The sequence below is a fragment of the Zea mays genome, chromosome 9, assembly GCF_902167145.1.
Source record: "Zea mays cultivar B73 chromosome 9, Zm-B73-REFERENCE-NAM-5.0, whole genome shotgun sequence".
NCBI lineage: Eukaryota > Viridiplantae > Streptophyta > Magnoliopsida > Poales > Poaceae > Zea > Zea mays.
The window spans coordinates 16,426,642-16,441,657 of record NC_050104.1 but is presented as its reverse complement, the minus strand read 5'-3'; the positions used below and the strand labels follow the sequence as shown (position 1 = coordinate 16,441,657).

Here is a 15,016-nt window from a genome sequence, read left to right as displayed (position 1 = left end):
GAGAGAGAGGCTTCCGGTTCCCGGCTCCACGTGCTTGGGGCGGGCCGCCGTTGGTTCGCTGATCAGTGATCGCGCGCGAGTGGCGCTGGCTGGGTGCGCCGTTCGGCCCGTTCCTGGATTCCATATGCTGCTGCCGCCGGTAGTTGCGCGATGAGAAAAATGAGACATCTCGGCGACCGCTTCCACCGGCGTCTACGAGGCTAAAGTGAAACGGCGGCAGGCAAGCGCACGCCGAGGGGAAAGACGGGGCCACACACTAGCACCGGCAAGAGCAGGATCGACTTTCCAGCTTCATGATGAGATGTCGATCTACTTGTTTCCATTGGATCACACAAAGTCAGCTGCTAAAAAAAAGAATGCCTGCATTATTCAACCGTATCCAGCGTATGTTCACCAAGAATAATCCAATCTCAATCTCGACGGGCCGTCCTGACGAGTCTCGCCGCCACGAGAATCGACTCTCATGTGCACACGAACAAGTGGCCAAACTCTATGTTGTATAATATACATGCACTCACCTCCTACGTACAGGACACCACCCGACGCTGCTATTTATAAATAACCAACCGTGACCGCCTCTACCTGCCTGCCTGCCTGTCTGTGCTACAAATTTCCTTCTCACAATGGCACCAAGAAAACTTGGACAAAAAGAATGAATGGTGGGGCAACAGTAGCGCTAACGCAACCAAGAAACTGGCCACCGGGCGTGGCCGCGTGGGGTACTAGATCAGATCAGCCCCGTGTAGACGTTGCCGGGCCCGGCGTGGAGCGGCATGCCGGCGGCGCCGTAGGGATGCGCGCCGGCGGCCGCGAAGGGGTTGCCGAAAGGGTTCGCGGGGTTCTGCTGCATCTGCATCGGGTGGTGGACCGCCGGCGCCGGCGCCATCATCTGCTGCTGCAGCATGAAAACCTGCTGCTGCTGCTGGTGGTGAGCCATCGCCGCCATCTGCACGCCGTGCGGCGCCGCGTACCCGTTCGAGGCGTAGAACGGATCGTGCATCGCCGGCGCCATGGTGGTCATCATCGGGGCAGACGCGGTTGCATCCCAGGGGTTGTAGCTCGCCGGCTGGCTCGCTCTCCGGTTCGCCTCGTCGTACAGGCTATCAAGGGTCAGCAAGTCCAGACCACCGGCCTGCACAGAATTTCAGTTTTTTGGCGAGCACAGCGATGAGCAACCAGCCAATCCCTGCCTGAAAAACGTTTGCGAGATAGAGGCGGTTCAGCAGCCTACCAGTTTCTTGCTTGGGGCAACGGCGGTCTCGGTCGAACTCGGTGCTGTCACCAGGGCCAGTTCCCAGCCTGTGACTCCGTTCTCAAAAGTAGGAGCAGCTCCCGGAACATCATCTGCCACAGCAAGCCAGAGTGAGCGCCACGCCTATCATATGAACCAAATTCATGGCGCGACTAACTATCGTTCATGAGGAATTTTACCTATCGGGACAATTGCTAGCGCCAAAGCATTCTGCTCTTCTATCGCGGTCGCAGCAGGGCTCGGTTCGTTCAGACCCTAGAGAGTGAAACGAGTGTTAGCAGAAAAAATGCATGGCTAATAATGGCTGCCTCGTAGTAGTAGCAAAGAATGTTACCAGCAAGTCCGGCTCGGCTTCTGGTGCTTCCTCTTTCACTGGTTCGGGTTCTGGCTCAGGCTCTTGTTCCGGTTCCTGTTCTGGAGCAGGAGGAGGGGAGGCCGGTTTTTCTTCCTCCTCTGGCTCTTTTTTGTATTCTATCGCTAGTATAGTCTGCAACAAATGAAGTACGCTTAGAGGCAAGAAGACTGGGTGAGAACTGTATAACGAGATGAACAAGATGGTTGAAGGGCCTCCTGATAACTTCAATCTGAATAGCTGAGAAAAAAATAATATAAATGGTGTGTGTCAAGATCCAAATGTGATAGTTCAACAGTGTCTGAGGATCATTTATTCAGATGAAAATGATACTCAGGCTTCATACTTCATTCCGTAGTACTATGTGCATTTATTTGAAAATCCCAATATACATATATTCACACATGTTTTACATGTAAGGTTATTAAAAATGGCATATTTCATAGAAGCTATCAGAATCTTCCCTCTTAATAACTTATCTGCTGAGGCATGTTCGCAAAAAAAGAAGCTATTCAGAATGTAAACGTACATAAGAAAAAGTCTTATCAGACAATTATGCAAAAACAACACATAGCTATTTAGCTTGAACTGTTTTTAAAGTGGATTCATCATCATCAGTTCGTGGGCATAGTGATATTCAAATGAAGATAGCTTATCGATGTCCAAACATCATATCGGTAAGTGAGTTTACTTCTTGTAGTTTCCATACCTTTTGTTTTTGACCTGTTGGAGCATCTCTAACATAGTCCTCCATAGTCTGCAGGAATGATGCTGGAGGCTGCAGGTGGTCATTAATAAATTTCATCAGTAAATTGCTAGCTTAGGAGACAAAAACCAAAGACTTAAAGAATCCAAGGAGCATTTATCGAACCTGCTCGATTTTCAGGAATTTCTCACCACGCCCAATGTGTATAGTTTTACACACTTCATGAAATTCTGAAAGTCGTTCAGCCTTTGTGACAAAAAAAAAGGAAAATTAATGGAGAAACCCCATCAATATTCAGTAACAGTCAGCCTACACACTTCCATTTCAACAGTCTCAAGTATTGAATCAATGGCTTATGGCTCAGAATTTAGTTTGGAACATGGATCAGTACCAGCAGAGCTGGTGATGTTGAAGTGGGAACTAAACATTTTTTTTGGCAGTGTTCATATGCTAATAATCCTCATTCCACAACACAAAGAGAGACTATGCCGAAAAAAGGATCAGATAAACTGAGCTGTCTGGCTCATGATATTTTCCATTGTCTTCATAGAAAAAAAGTCTTAATGCAACGCCCAGGGGCTATCTTAACAACACCCCCACCCCCACCCCCGCATGTCGAGTTTTTTTAAACATGGATGAGATCACTACTAACTTAATGAGTAGCCCCTCTCCAGAATGCTAACTGCTTATCCATTTCAAGTCTCCTGGTAAATAGCAAGACTATATCCTCATTGTGCTCTGGCAAGAATTTTGGAATTATGTACTGCTAAAACTGGACAAAAATAGCCAAAAAAAAAACTATTTATTTGATGGATCTGGAAGAGAAAAAGGGGGGACAATATACCTGGTTAGTTGCTCTTTTGTATACATCAAGTGCCCTAACAGCATCATTCCTTTGCATCTCGAAGAACTGCAATAAGGAATAACATTTAAGTTTGATGAGAAAAATCAATCAAATAACATAATAATTGTAGGAAATTTTCACAAACTTATCCCAGGTGGTAAGCTTAAGAAAGTTCACCTTGTCAACTAGATTGATTGTTCCATCGCTAATTGCAGTGTAGATCTTAACACTCTCTAAAGCAACCTACCAGTAATGCACAGAAAGAGTCAATAAACACCATGGACCAAAGCCCAGTTGTGCACTGCTTAAAAACAAGCACTAAAACTTAAGAAAGACAGAAACAAAGAACTAGATATTCGTACTAACCATTGAGAGTGCATGCTGGATTATAACATTGTAAGATGACGCTCCTTGTGGCTGTAAAATTTCAGGAATTAACCAATAGAATTGAAAACTTAAATGGTATCACAGGAAGACGAATTGGTGTAAGTTGTAGTTGTACGCACAGTAGTTGCAAAAGAGTCATTACCTGGCAAGCAAGAAGACGAAAAAGGAGTTGCTGCAATTGTGGCAGATGATCAAGCAAATCAACAGTATCAAGATCCTTAGTCCTCTGCAGATACCAGAATTATTCATGTACTTAGAAATGCAGTTGCTAACCAGGTGCATATATGGCAAGCTAGCGGAATTCGTTATAAAATCATGAGTTCACCGAGGAAAACATGCAGTACAGCAGTAGATCACATAATTTCTGAGAAACATCATGTGCTCGATTCAGTGTAATCAATGAATCTGGTGCATCCAATCAAAATCCAATGGTAACTGCTATTTTATATTTAACCCCTTCTACCTAAAATATGTGCCACCGTTGAATTTTGATTAGATGCACCACATCACTTGATTGCACGATTGCACCAGCATGATTGATTGCACATGATATGTCCCCCATAATTTTCTTGGTTATAAAAAAAGAGTTGCATTTCTGACACTCAAATTCGAATTTAATTGTTGGAAATAATAGTGAAACAGTTTTCTTGTGCGGTCATGGTACCACAAAGTTGACATGGTTATTAATGAGATTGGCTTTTGGGCATATGCACCAATTATGCATCCATTCCTAGATCCGGACAGAGCCGGCACATTCTCTTGTTCATAAGTATAGTGTGTTACACGGCAGTATCTTATGCCATGACATTAACATGTAGTTTTTTTCTCGAAACGCAGGAGAAATGCGCCTTTTTTATATTAAGAATAAAGGTAACAAGGTCTTAAAGAAGACCGAATCAAATACAAGGCGCTCTTTACGGAGGCCAAAAACATGCATACAAAAAAGAATCCATAAAATCTTGAACCACCACTGCTACTCCAAAGACAGCATCCCTCAGGTTTCAGGCATGGAAGCTGTCAGATAGGATAGCCCCTTGGCCCCTGCAATTTCCCACATTCTCCTCTCTTCATCCGCAAGCTTAAGGATTAGAGGCAAGCTGGGCTCTAGTTATCAAAAACTAGAAGGCTGATTTAATGACCACGGCAGGAAGAAGGATTCAAGTACAGCACAGGCATGACCATCTATGTAGCGATGGCTGTTGACATCCCCCAATGGGTCTTGGATGTTATTGATAAGATAAGGAGAGGTTTCCTCTTGAGAGGTCGAAAGGAAGTAGGAGATCACTGTTTGGTGTCATGGGGAAAAGTGCGCCGACCTTTACAGCTAGGTGGGTTGGGTATTTCTAATGTCCAGGAGCTCTGTTGGGCTCTCAAGATGAGATGGCTTTGGTTGCAAAAAACTGACCCTGATCGCCCTTGGACTGGCTTACCTATTCATGTTCCTAGTAAGGCTCGGGCTTTCTTTTCCAGGGCCTTGATCTCTGAGGTTGGGGATGGAGCAAACACCATGTTTTGGACAGATAAGTGGCTTCATGGGAGAAGAATTTCTGATTTGGCACCTCGGCTGTATGACCTAATACCAAAGAGAGTCATTAACAAGAGAACTGTCCAAGACGCCTTATCAAATAGGAGATGGATTTTAGATATTAAAGGGGCTCTCACAGTTGGAGCTCTAATTGACTATCTTCATCTTTGGAAAGCTCTCTCAGATATTAGTCTGCAGCCCAATATAGAGGATAAGCATATTTTCAGCTTTGCTTCAGATGGAAGATACTCTGCAAAGGCTGTTTATAAGAGTCTTTTCTTGGGATCAAGCTCCTTTGGACATTACAGAAGGGTGTGGAGATCTTGGGCCCCATCAAAATGTCAATTCTTCATTTGGCTGGTTGCCCAAAACAGGTGTTGGACAGCTGACAGATTGGCTAAGAGCGATCTGAATCATCCAAGCAAATGCACTTTATGTGACGAGGAAGCTGAAACAATAAATCATTTGCTTGTGTCATGCGTATTTGCAAGATCACTCTGGTACATGATGTTGAGGAAGTTTGGCATGCATTCTTTAGCCCCACAACCAGGTGCCACATCCTTTCTTGAGTGGTGGGAAAAAGCCTCAGAGTTGGTGAATGGGCCTGTCAGGAAGGGTCTTGATTCCCTCATCATCCTAGGGGCCTAGATGATTTGGAAACACCGTAATAGATGTGTTTTTGACATTAACATGTAGTTATATGGACCAGAACAAATGTAAAGATGAAAAATCAGATTTCAAAACGTTTTGCAAATGCAGGAGATAAAAAGTAAGTGTGCAATAGATTACATACCGGAGGATCTGTTTCTACATCATACTTCAACACTCGGAAACATTCGAGTCTCTCCTCTAAATATAAAGCATAAATGCGCACCCATGCAGAATAGTCCCAAGCTGAATGAAAAAAATAGAAATAAAATGATAAGTTTGTAATCACAAATTAATAATGCAATAGATAGCACTGACAACTAGTACCTTCTGCACTAGAGTCATCCTTAAAGTAGGCCATGTTCAACATATGTGACCTAGATCTGCCATAATTAAGAAGCTCTTCACGAAAAGTGGGATCAACTTCCCGAAGGGCACGATGAATGACGATCAATGTCTTTAGCGCAACCTGGTGGGATAAATAATCAATGCAAAATGTTCATGAGTATTTCGTAACTTCCTTTGTTACATAGTACCACCCATGATAAGCATTTAAAATAAGTAGAAGGAAATCATTCATGACATTAGTAGTTCGGTAAATAGTATGACAATGTATAGGATCCATACCGCCCAATTGCGCGTCTTCGAAAGACGTCTAGCAAGGGCATGAATGCAATAAGCTACATCTGCCCGTGGCCTAGCAGCAGAAATGGAATGGAAAATTTCTGCAGATAAATGAAGATGTCAGTTGTGGCAGCAGCAAAAGAGGTTGGGCAATTATTGAAGATTTGGAATAAATCACTGCATAATAAAATACATTTACAGGTTTCTAGCAATGAAATATCTACGACTCGATGAGTGAACAAAATTTCTATATAACATCTGAGTTATCAATAACAATGAAAATTTGGAGAATTAGTCATATGATGCAGTTGAGAGTTTGAACTAGGACTTCAGCATAAGAGACAGGATATCCCACTACCTCTTATGTACTTCTCCTTTGATGGACGCTCAACATGGTTTGTGGCCTTGACAATTGCAATATCCAATTCCTGTTAGAGGGAAGAATGATGAGTCCACGGTGCGTGCAGTGAGGGTCCGGTCCGATCATGGAGACTTCCAAATACTATCCAGAGGGGAACATGAACATGCTGTCACCTTATAATCACTGTTCACTTTTGCCAGGCTCACAGTCGTTGTGTCCTTGAGGGCACCTAGGTACTTCCTGAGGACCGGTTGAGTTCCGCCAACAGCCATTCCTCCTCAACTCCTCCTAGTTGATATCCTAGTTGGCCTGATGAATAGGCAAAAGAACCCAAGCATTGGACAAATGAGACGTCTGCTATCTGTTACGACGGTGAGACAAATAGGGCAAACATCTCCTGAATCTTAATCCGTCCAATTACATTAACAGTCAAAACCTACAGTACAAGAAATAACTGCTGCACGGCAGCAGTTGGATGGTAAACGTATGGAGCCCAAATTGCACGGCAGCAGTCAAATAAAGCGCACATGGATTATTACAAGGAATTTTACTGCGAGAAACCAACCAACGGATTCATGACTGAACAGCAAAGGAGGTCAACCCGAGAGAGATCAAAGCTATTGTATAGAGCAAAAAATGCAAAAATATGACTGGATCAAGATGAATTTCATCTAAGACAAATGAATCCAAAAGAGTTAAAAAGAGGAGAGCACGTAACAGACGAAAAAACAACACCGACAATCTCTGGTCTTGACGAAACAAACAAGAGGAACACCTCTGGACGCACCCAATGGAGCATAGGACAGCAAACTTGGCATAGTGAGTTTCCGGAACGTGCCGAGCGTTTGAACAGATCAAGATGAGAGCAAAATTGGCAAACACGTGCTGAAGGCCACACCACCAAAACTCAAAAAAAGAGACAACTTACAAGCAGAGCACAATCTCAAAAGCGTGGCAAAACCTCGCAGAGTAGCTGCGATTGCAATTTGCAAGAGGCTGACTGAAGTCAAGACGCTCTTTTTGTAAGCCTCCCGACAGAAGCGACTTCTATTCTGGTCGAAACATCCACCGTAGAGGGACGGGAAGAATTGGGGCGAGGAGAAGCAAATAACAGATTACACAAACGGAGCAGAGCAAGGCAAGAATCACGCCCGGATTCTCCGGCCGTGCCACTGAAATCTAAAAATTTTCCGGAAAGGCCAAAAAAACAGAGTTTCGAATTTGGCATCCTGGCCATGGATCACGCAACGAGCTAGTACTATCGCATCACCAAGCATCCCACTCTCGCACACGCAGCACACCCACCAAATCCACGAGAGGCTAGCTGGATCCAATTCCAGTCACGCGTCCACGATTCCAGAAATGGCGGACGAGGCCAGCCGCCAGCACAGTGGAATCCAATTCCAATCCTGCAAAGGAGGAAGGACAAGTCCGCCAAGTACGGATTTTCGAATTGAGCTCGGGCCTTGGTGGGACGGACAATAGATTAGCGTTTTTTCACCTTCATTCACGAGTCCCCAGAAAAAAGAAAGCTTTTTTCACCGCCGCCAGAATCGCCAAAAGCAACGCGACATGCCAAGAATGAAAGTTTACTCTATCTAGAACCGTAGACCCGCGCTTTCCCCCACGCGAAACCAACGGAAACGGAGCTCGAGAGGTGGAGCACGGGGTGGAGCTCAGGAGGGAAGTAAACCGAACCTAAGAGAGCGTAGCCCGCACAGCGCACTCACCTTGGCAGCAGGCAGAGTGAATAGGATAACCCTTGGGAGTCGGGAGGAGCAGGAATCTCCGGGGAGGAGAGGGGCAGAGAGAGGCGATAGGAGGGGAAGAGGAGGAATGGACTCAGTGCGTTCTTGGCGAGGAGACGAGAGGGAGGGAGGGAGCCAGGGAGGGAGGAGAAGAAGAGGAGGAGCGGTAGCTTTCCTGGCTCGGCCAACCCGGAGGCTAACCACCACCCGGTGGTCGGACAGGGACGCGGCACCCAAATAAACAATGCTGCACTGCACTGCACTGCACGAACAGCTTAGCATGTGTTGAATTATACGCAGTTTGGTAGTCAAAATAGTAAAAAAAAATCCAGTCATATATTAAACTATATTAAAGTTAAAAAGTTATCTCGGAGCCTAATGGAGAAAGATACATGAAAATAATCTTCTCTTGAGTTTAGGCGAGAGAGTTATGGATGTTACACGACATTCAGCGTCTAATTCCTGATGGAAGCGATGGAGAAAGCAGTATATCCACTCGACCTGCTCAAGAATTTGCATGGGTTAGACCGTTAGAGTGAACTAGATTTTTAGGTAGCATTCATGCGATTGCTTACTAATATGATCTGTCCATGACCTCTTTGTTAATCATGCTAGAACAAACTCCATTATAATTCACGTTGAGATTTGTTGTCATGTTACAACACTAGGATACAGTAAATACCCAAAAGAGAGAAAATGTTTATCCCTAGAACAAGAGATGAAGAGTAGGGTGGAGGCACGCTAATCCTAGGTGCAGCTTGCACTTGAGCACATAGATGGCTTATAGAGGTATCGCACGCAAGATATATAATATCCTACCTCTTCTTTGAGTGTGGTAGATTGATAAATACAAAGGTGAATAAGATTACAATCTCATATATCAACTAAGCGTTAAGCCTTTATGGCTCTCCTTTCTTGTTTGGTTCTAGTAAGAGTTCTAGACGGATAGTCTATATATAACTCGTCTCTTTGTACCAAAGCTCACTCAACCCTGTTGAGAATGTGTCGAATTGAGTCAGATCCCTGGAAACCAAATCCAATTCCCCTCGCTATGTTGTTACACTCCTTTTTTATAGACCAAGGGATGATAGATTCATATGTCCGCTGGGTGACAGACAGGATGAAAGTTTTCTTAATGTGTTCGAAGGCCTAACAGCGAGATACCATTCTATAGGGTATTTTCGAACAATACACCTATATGAGCTAATCATAGATCACTGTCTATGATAGATAGGAACTATCTACGAAGATCATGGATGAGATACTAGAGTATCACTTATAAGCTCCATCCGAGGAGGTAATCTAATGGGTGTCAAGCACCAACCAGATTCTTGAATAAAATCAGTTTGCACAGATCTTCCAATTCAAGGCTTAGTCCATTGAGCAGTTGTGAATTAACATGATTTTTAGGCATACGTGGATGTTTAACTTGACAGTCTCTATCATAAAGCTAATATGCCAAACAATATTTGTGAATATTTTGAAAGTCGATTAAGCGTTGCCTTCCAAGATCTGTGGAGGATTGCTAGAATTGTTCATTCAGGCAGGTCAAGCTTGCATCAGTAGTAATAAAGCAGTAGCAATCACTAATCGGAGGCGTTCATTCAGGCAGGTCAATGATATATATATTATTGGCGGTGTATTACGAGATTCGATTAAGTCTGTGGTGTCCCTTGCACCGTCCTGCTAACTTTGTTTTTAGTCCCTTTCTGTCCTCGCGTCCGCTCGTCGGTGGATGCGCCTGGACAATACTACCGATCATATGCTCTCTCTCTCTCTCTTATTTTATTTTCCGTCCTAAAAGAAAGAAAGAAATTAAATGCTAGCATTATACTAACATAAATGCTAACATAAACTTGTACGCTAAGCTAAGAGAGAGTACAGATGGTGACTCAGATGTTTTGGAGAACGAACTCACGAGGAAAAAACTGAATGAGTGACAAGAGACAACATGCACCTAACGTTTGTTTGTGAAAGTTCCATCTCAAACGGGGCAAAATACTGTAAAATGGTATTCATCCAGCAGACGTACGAATTGACACGAGAATTTTTTTTTATCTAGTGTTGCATGATTAGGAGGAGGAGGAACTTAACCAACCCGGCGCGGCACGAGGACAACGAAGACGAGAGTGGCACGCAGGGGATTAGCATCTAGCAGCACGGCCAGGTAGTATGTGAGCGGATACTTTATTGCTAGTCCACCGTAGCCGTCAGTTGAGCCATAATAATTGTGGGTGCTGACTAGGACTTTCCCTTTTTTCTCCACCGGCGGTGGATTTGCCTTTTTTCTTTCGTTTGCTTTCCATCTCTCTCTCTCTTTAACGCTCATATGGCGCCGCAGAGACAAGTGAATAGTGATCCACGTTTCGCAGATGTAGTGAGCGACGAACGGGATTGCGTGAATGCAGGGTTACAGAAACGTTCGGCATGGCTGATCAGCTCTCAGGATCTCCTTTAACTTGGACGGGAAGCAAGGAACTTTGAACCCCCAGATTAGTCAGGAAACACACGTCCAAGAGGCAGAACTTAACAGGAGTGTCTAGGATGCGGAAGGGCATCTGTACGTACCTAACTCCAGCTTCCTATTACGGTAGTTTGCATGTGGGTTGGCGAGATGATTGGCTTGGCTGAGGGCTGCGCCAATTACTTATGTACTACTACATATGAAGGAAAGGTTGTTGTACCGTTCTTATACCTAATGTGTGGTGGGAATATGGGCTGGGCTTTGGGATAACACGAGCACGAACTTACTCTGAATGATAGAATAATTAATTGGGACTCAATGATTTGTGTGTCGGTGAGGATGCTAACATGGACTCAATTCGAATGGTGAATCACTGTGACTCAATAATGGATTTAAGACGATGGGTTATACTGGTTCAGACTTTCGCCCTATTCCAGTGCAGTGCTGATCGTAGTATTGTTTGGAGTCGTATCACAACAGGTGTGCTTGCGTGCGAAGAAATATGGGCCCCTGCCTTTTTTATAGTTCAAGGGCATGACTCTACATTGGGACTTTCATTCTACTAGAGGGAGTTCGGCATGTTGCCCTTGGGTGGCGTAGTCAGGAGCCCTCCTGACGTCGTCTGTGAGGCCATACACTGTCGTGCTCCCAGTATGGCGTACCGCTTCATCCGTCCAGTATACGGGTCCCATGTAGCAAGCTTGGTGTTGATGAAGTGGGTAACTTACGATGTGATTCATGTCGTGCTTGGTGCAGCTTCATCTTCTACTATGACCCTTGCATCACTTTTTCAGTGTGTGTAGGCATACACTCGATATGGCGTATCGTCTTGTCCTTTTTCCGATACGTGGGCTACAGTAGAGACTTCGTACGCTGAGGCCCCTACGACTGGGGTTGACTGGCCCCACAAGTCAGCGGGGATACACACGAGACTATACGCGGGGGCGTATCGTCGTGTTCGACGGGGACTTTCGGCACCGTATTCTTGGTTCGGACATGGTTTGGTGGTTACGCGTCTTATCGTATCGACGTGGATCAACAGTATTGGATCGACCCTTCCCCTTGGTGAGTTGCTCGGTGAGGGCTTGGCCATATGCTTCACCCCACGGGATTGCTCGGTAGAGGCTTAGTTGGGTGCTCTGACTCGCGGGACTGCTTAGAGGGTTGGTTGTCCACTCCGCTCGCAGGCTTGCTCGACAGAGAACCTGGTCGTCCAATGCTCCTTGCAAGATTGCTCGACGGATGGTTGGTCGGCCCGAAGGCGGCCCTAGACCGGACCTTAAAGTCCGGTCCGTCGGATCCCAGCACGTCCCGCACGCACGAGTCAGGTTGAGGCCGGCCTGGCCCGATGAAGGCCCAACATGCTTTAGGATCGAGCTAGGTCACTGTTTCTACTTTTTAGGCTGCCACGACATGATCTAAACCTATTTGATCCGAAGACAGCTTGGTCGAATTCCCAGCACTAAATGTAACATATAGCAATTGGCAGCAAGGCGAGAGATCATAAAACGTGGCCTACATGGATTCTGATACTGTGTAATTGGTTGCCCACCTCCCAACACCCAGCTCCTCACAAGCGTTGATTGCGGCTGCGTTGATGATCGGTTCGCTGCACGGCTGTGCCCCAGACTTAGAGATGAAAACGGGATGGGTACCAGAAACGGGTATCGGATACGAGTACCAAAACAGGACGTAATTTCGGATACGGATACAGGTATTTTGTTTGTCGGGACGGGTACGGGTATTACCCAGATATTGAACCTCGGATACGGGTAGGATACGGAATCACTAATACCCGGTCAATACTACAATATTTTAATGATTTAATTAGTATTCGTAACTTATTTGTATTTTTCGGTCGATACTACAATATTTTAATGATTTAATTGTATTTTGATGATTTTCTATGACAAGAAATTAATAATACATAAATAGCCACAAAAAATCGTGAATTTTTATGGAGATACAACATATGTCCATATGTAACCATAAAAAATGTTTGGATCATAAGATCTATAATATGCCCACATTTCTTTCCTTTCACTTTCACTTATTTGTATGAGTTACATGTGAAATCGGTGTAAGTATCCAAGTTTCAACATAATCAGTACTTCACTTTATCATTTTCATACGAGGACTTGAGTTATCTTCATATAAAATGTTTATTAGTTTTTTGTAACTTATTTGCAATTTTTGAGTGAAACTAGAATATTTTATGAATTTTAAATATTGCGGTGTTGGTTCTACAATATCCTTGTGATAAGCAACTTTGAACTCCATGATGTCAATTTTACTGGTTTCCTTTCTTACATCTGATCTATCATATACATGATTATGTATTGCTTAACTTATGGATGGTTGGACAATTAATATCATCGGATGAACTATCCGACAATTATCCGGTACCTACCCGAGTAGTATCCGTTATCCGTTTCTTACCCGTCCGGATTATTACACGGCCCCGTCCTGTATCCGTCCCGAATCTTAACTACCCGTATCCGGTCCCGTATCCGAGAGATATACATTAGGGTAGGATATAGGATGACCCTGTATCCGACTGTATCCGTCCGATTTTCATCACTGCCCAGACTATATGTGCGGGTGCAGTCGAAGTTAGCTGCATTCGCCGGGAAGTAACTCGCGCGCTTCCACTGGTGTAGGCCCGCGCGAGCGCAGAGGACCGACGGCGGGAAAGGGAAAGTGAAAGGGAGGGAGAGAAGGGACAGGGCCCAGGGGAGGCACAAAAGTCAGACGCGGGCAAGGCATCTACCACTGTCCTGTCTGTCCCAGCAGGCAGCAGCGCCGGCATTCTCTGACCGTCCGATGGCCCTGTGCTTTGCACTGCACCCGTGAGGCTGTGTGCCTGTGTAGAGAAAAAAAAGGGAAGTGATCCTGCTTCTGCATGTGTTGTCATGAGCCATGTCGAGTCGAACCACGCGCATATGGCTTGTCCTGTCCTGTCCTCCCTCTCAGTGTACGCTTCGTCAAGTCGGCACGCAGCTTACGGATGGAGAGCGTGAACAAACCGACCGACCGAATGCCCGTCAGAGAATGTCGGCGCCACCAGTCCCTCCCTACCTGAACAGTCTGTGGTTACCAAACGCCTTCCCAGTCTCCTAGCCAGCCCAAAGCAACGCACCGGCACCGGGGGAGTCGGGGACGACATGAATGGGTCCATGGGCTGGCTGGTTCAAGGTCCATTCCATTTCCGCACCCCGGCCCGTGCGCATCGTACGACTACGACCTGTCCACATCGCGACGGCTCCGACGATCTAGCAGACGGCCCTGTGACAACGACGACCATGACGACCAGGGCTGTGGAAAAGCCTCCTGAGTCCTGAGTTCTGGATGAAGATAATAATGTTAAGCGTTAGCGACCAGTCATCGTTAGCCGGCGTAGAAATGTAAGCAGATATACGCCCCCGACCGGACATTGGCTGGCTGCAATGGTATGGTAAACGCTTGTCCAGCCGCCCATGGACTGGCTGACTGACTGAGGTTTCACAAAGGCCCTGGTTGGCTGCTCCGCATAGCTAGTCATTCGAAAGGAAAGGAAACAAAGCCAAGAGGAACATAGAACATAAAATGGAGTCAAGTTTCTAAAAAGCTTCACACCAATATATATTTCTAAAAAAAGCTTCACACGCTTGACATCACGTCCTCTAGATGCCACCTTTCTCAGCACTTTTATGGAACCAGCAGAAATCATAAGGAATAAATCAAAATTTAAATAGCACCTTGTTTATTAACAATAGAAATCTCAGGGCAACAATATCTTCAAGAAGAAGAATTCAGGCTCAAACAAGGAGAAGATAAAATGGAGTCAAGTCAACACCTTCATATTTATCAAATTTTCACGGACGATGGAACTAAAAGTTTGAACCGAAGTTAAATTACTGACATTTTAGTGATCTCCAAAGTATGGGATTTAGAGATCAATAGAGAAGAACATAATGCATGATGCAGACCTAATGCTCAAAGGACCAACAAATGTCAAAGAAGCACAGCAACAGAGCTCCATCAAAATCACAAGGTAAGTAGAATGCAACTGTGTAGCATTTTTGTTAGCAGGAAGTGTATCCAAAAAAGGAGAGCAGTGCATGAA

At 45.0% G+C, this 15,016-nt stretch overlaps 1 protein-coding gene across 3 annotated transcripts; it reads right to left on the bottom strand.

Moving 5' to 3' along the window:
- Positions 1-342: 342 nt before the first annotated feature.
- Positions 343-8,688, bottom strand: LOC103638005 (putative clathrin assembly protein At5g35200). Of its 3 annotated transcripts, none has more exons than XM_008661000.4 (16): positions 8,430-8,688; positions 6,873-7,008; positions 6,697-6,766; positions 6,342-6,439; positions 6,042-6,183; positions 5,860-5,960; positions 3,684-3,767; positions 3,521-3,571; positions 3,332-3,397; positions 3,155-3,220; positions 2,476-2,556; positions 2,314-2,382; positions 1,587-1,739; positions 1,432-1,507; positions 1,232-1,344; positions 343-1,132 (listed from the first exon to the last, which is right to left on the bottom strand). In XM_008661000.4, the coding sequence occupies exons 2-16, from the start codon at positions 6,969-6,971 to the stop codon at positions 728-730; spliced, it is 1,674 nt and encodes a 557-aa protein (XP_008659222.1). In that variant the 5' UTR covers positions 6,972-7,008; positions 8,430-8,688; the 3' UTR covers positions 343-727. The 3 variants fall into 3 exon arrangements, with proteins under 3 accessions (XP_008659222.1, XP_008659224.1, XP_035818355.1); XM_008661002.4 differs by having other exon boundaries at positions 8,398-8,650; XM_035962462.1 differs by lacking the exon at positions 8,430-8,688 and adding an exon at positions 8,005-8,195.
- Between the last annotated feature and the right edge of the window lie 6,328 nt (positions 8,689-15,016).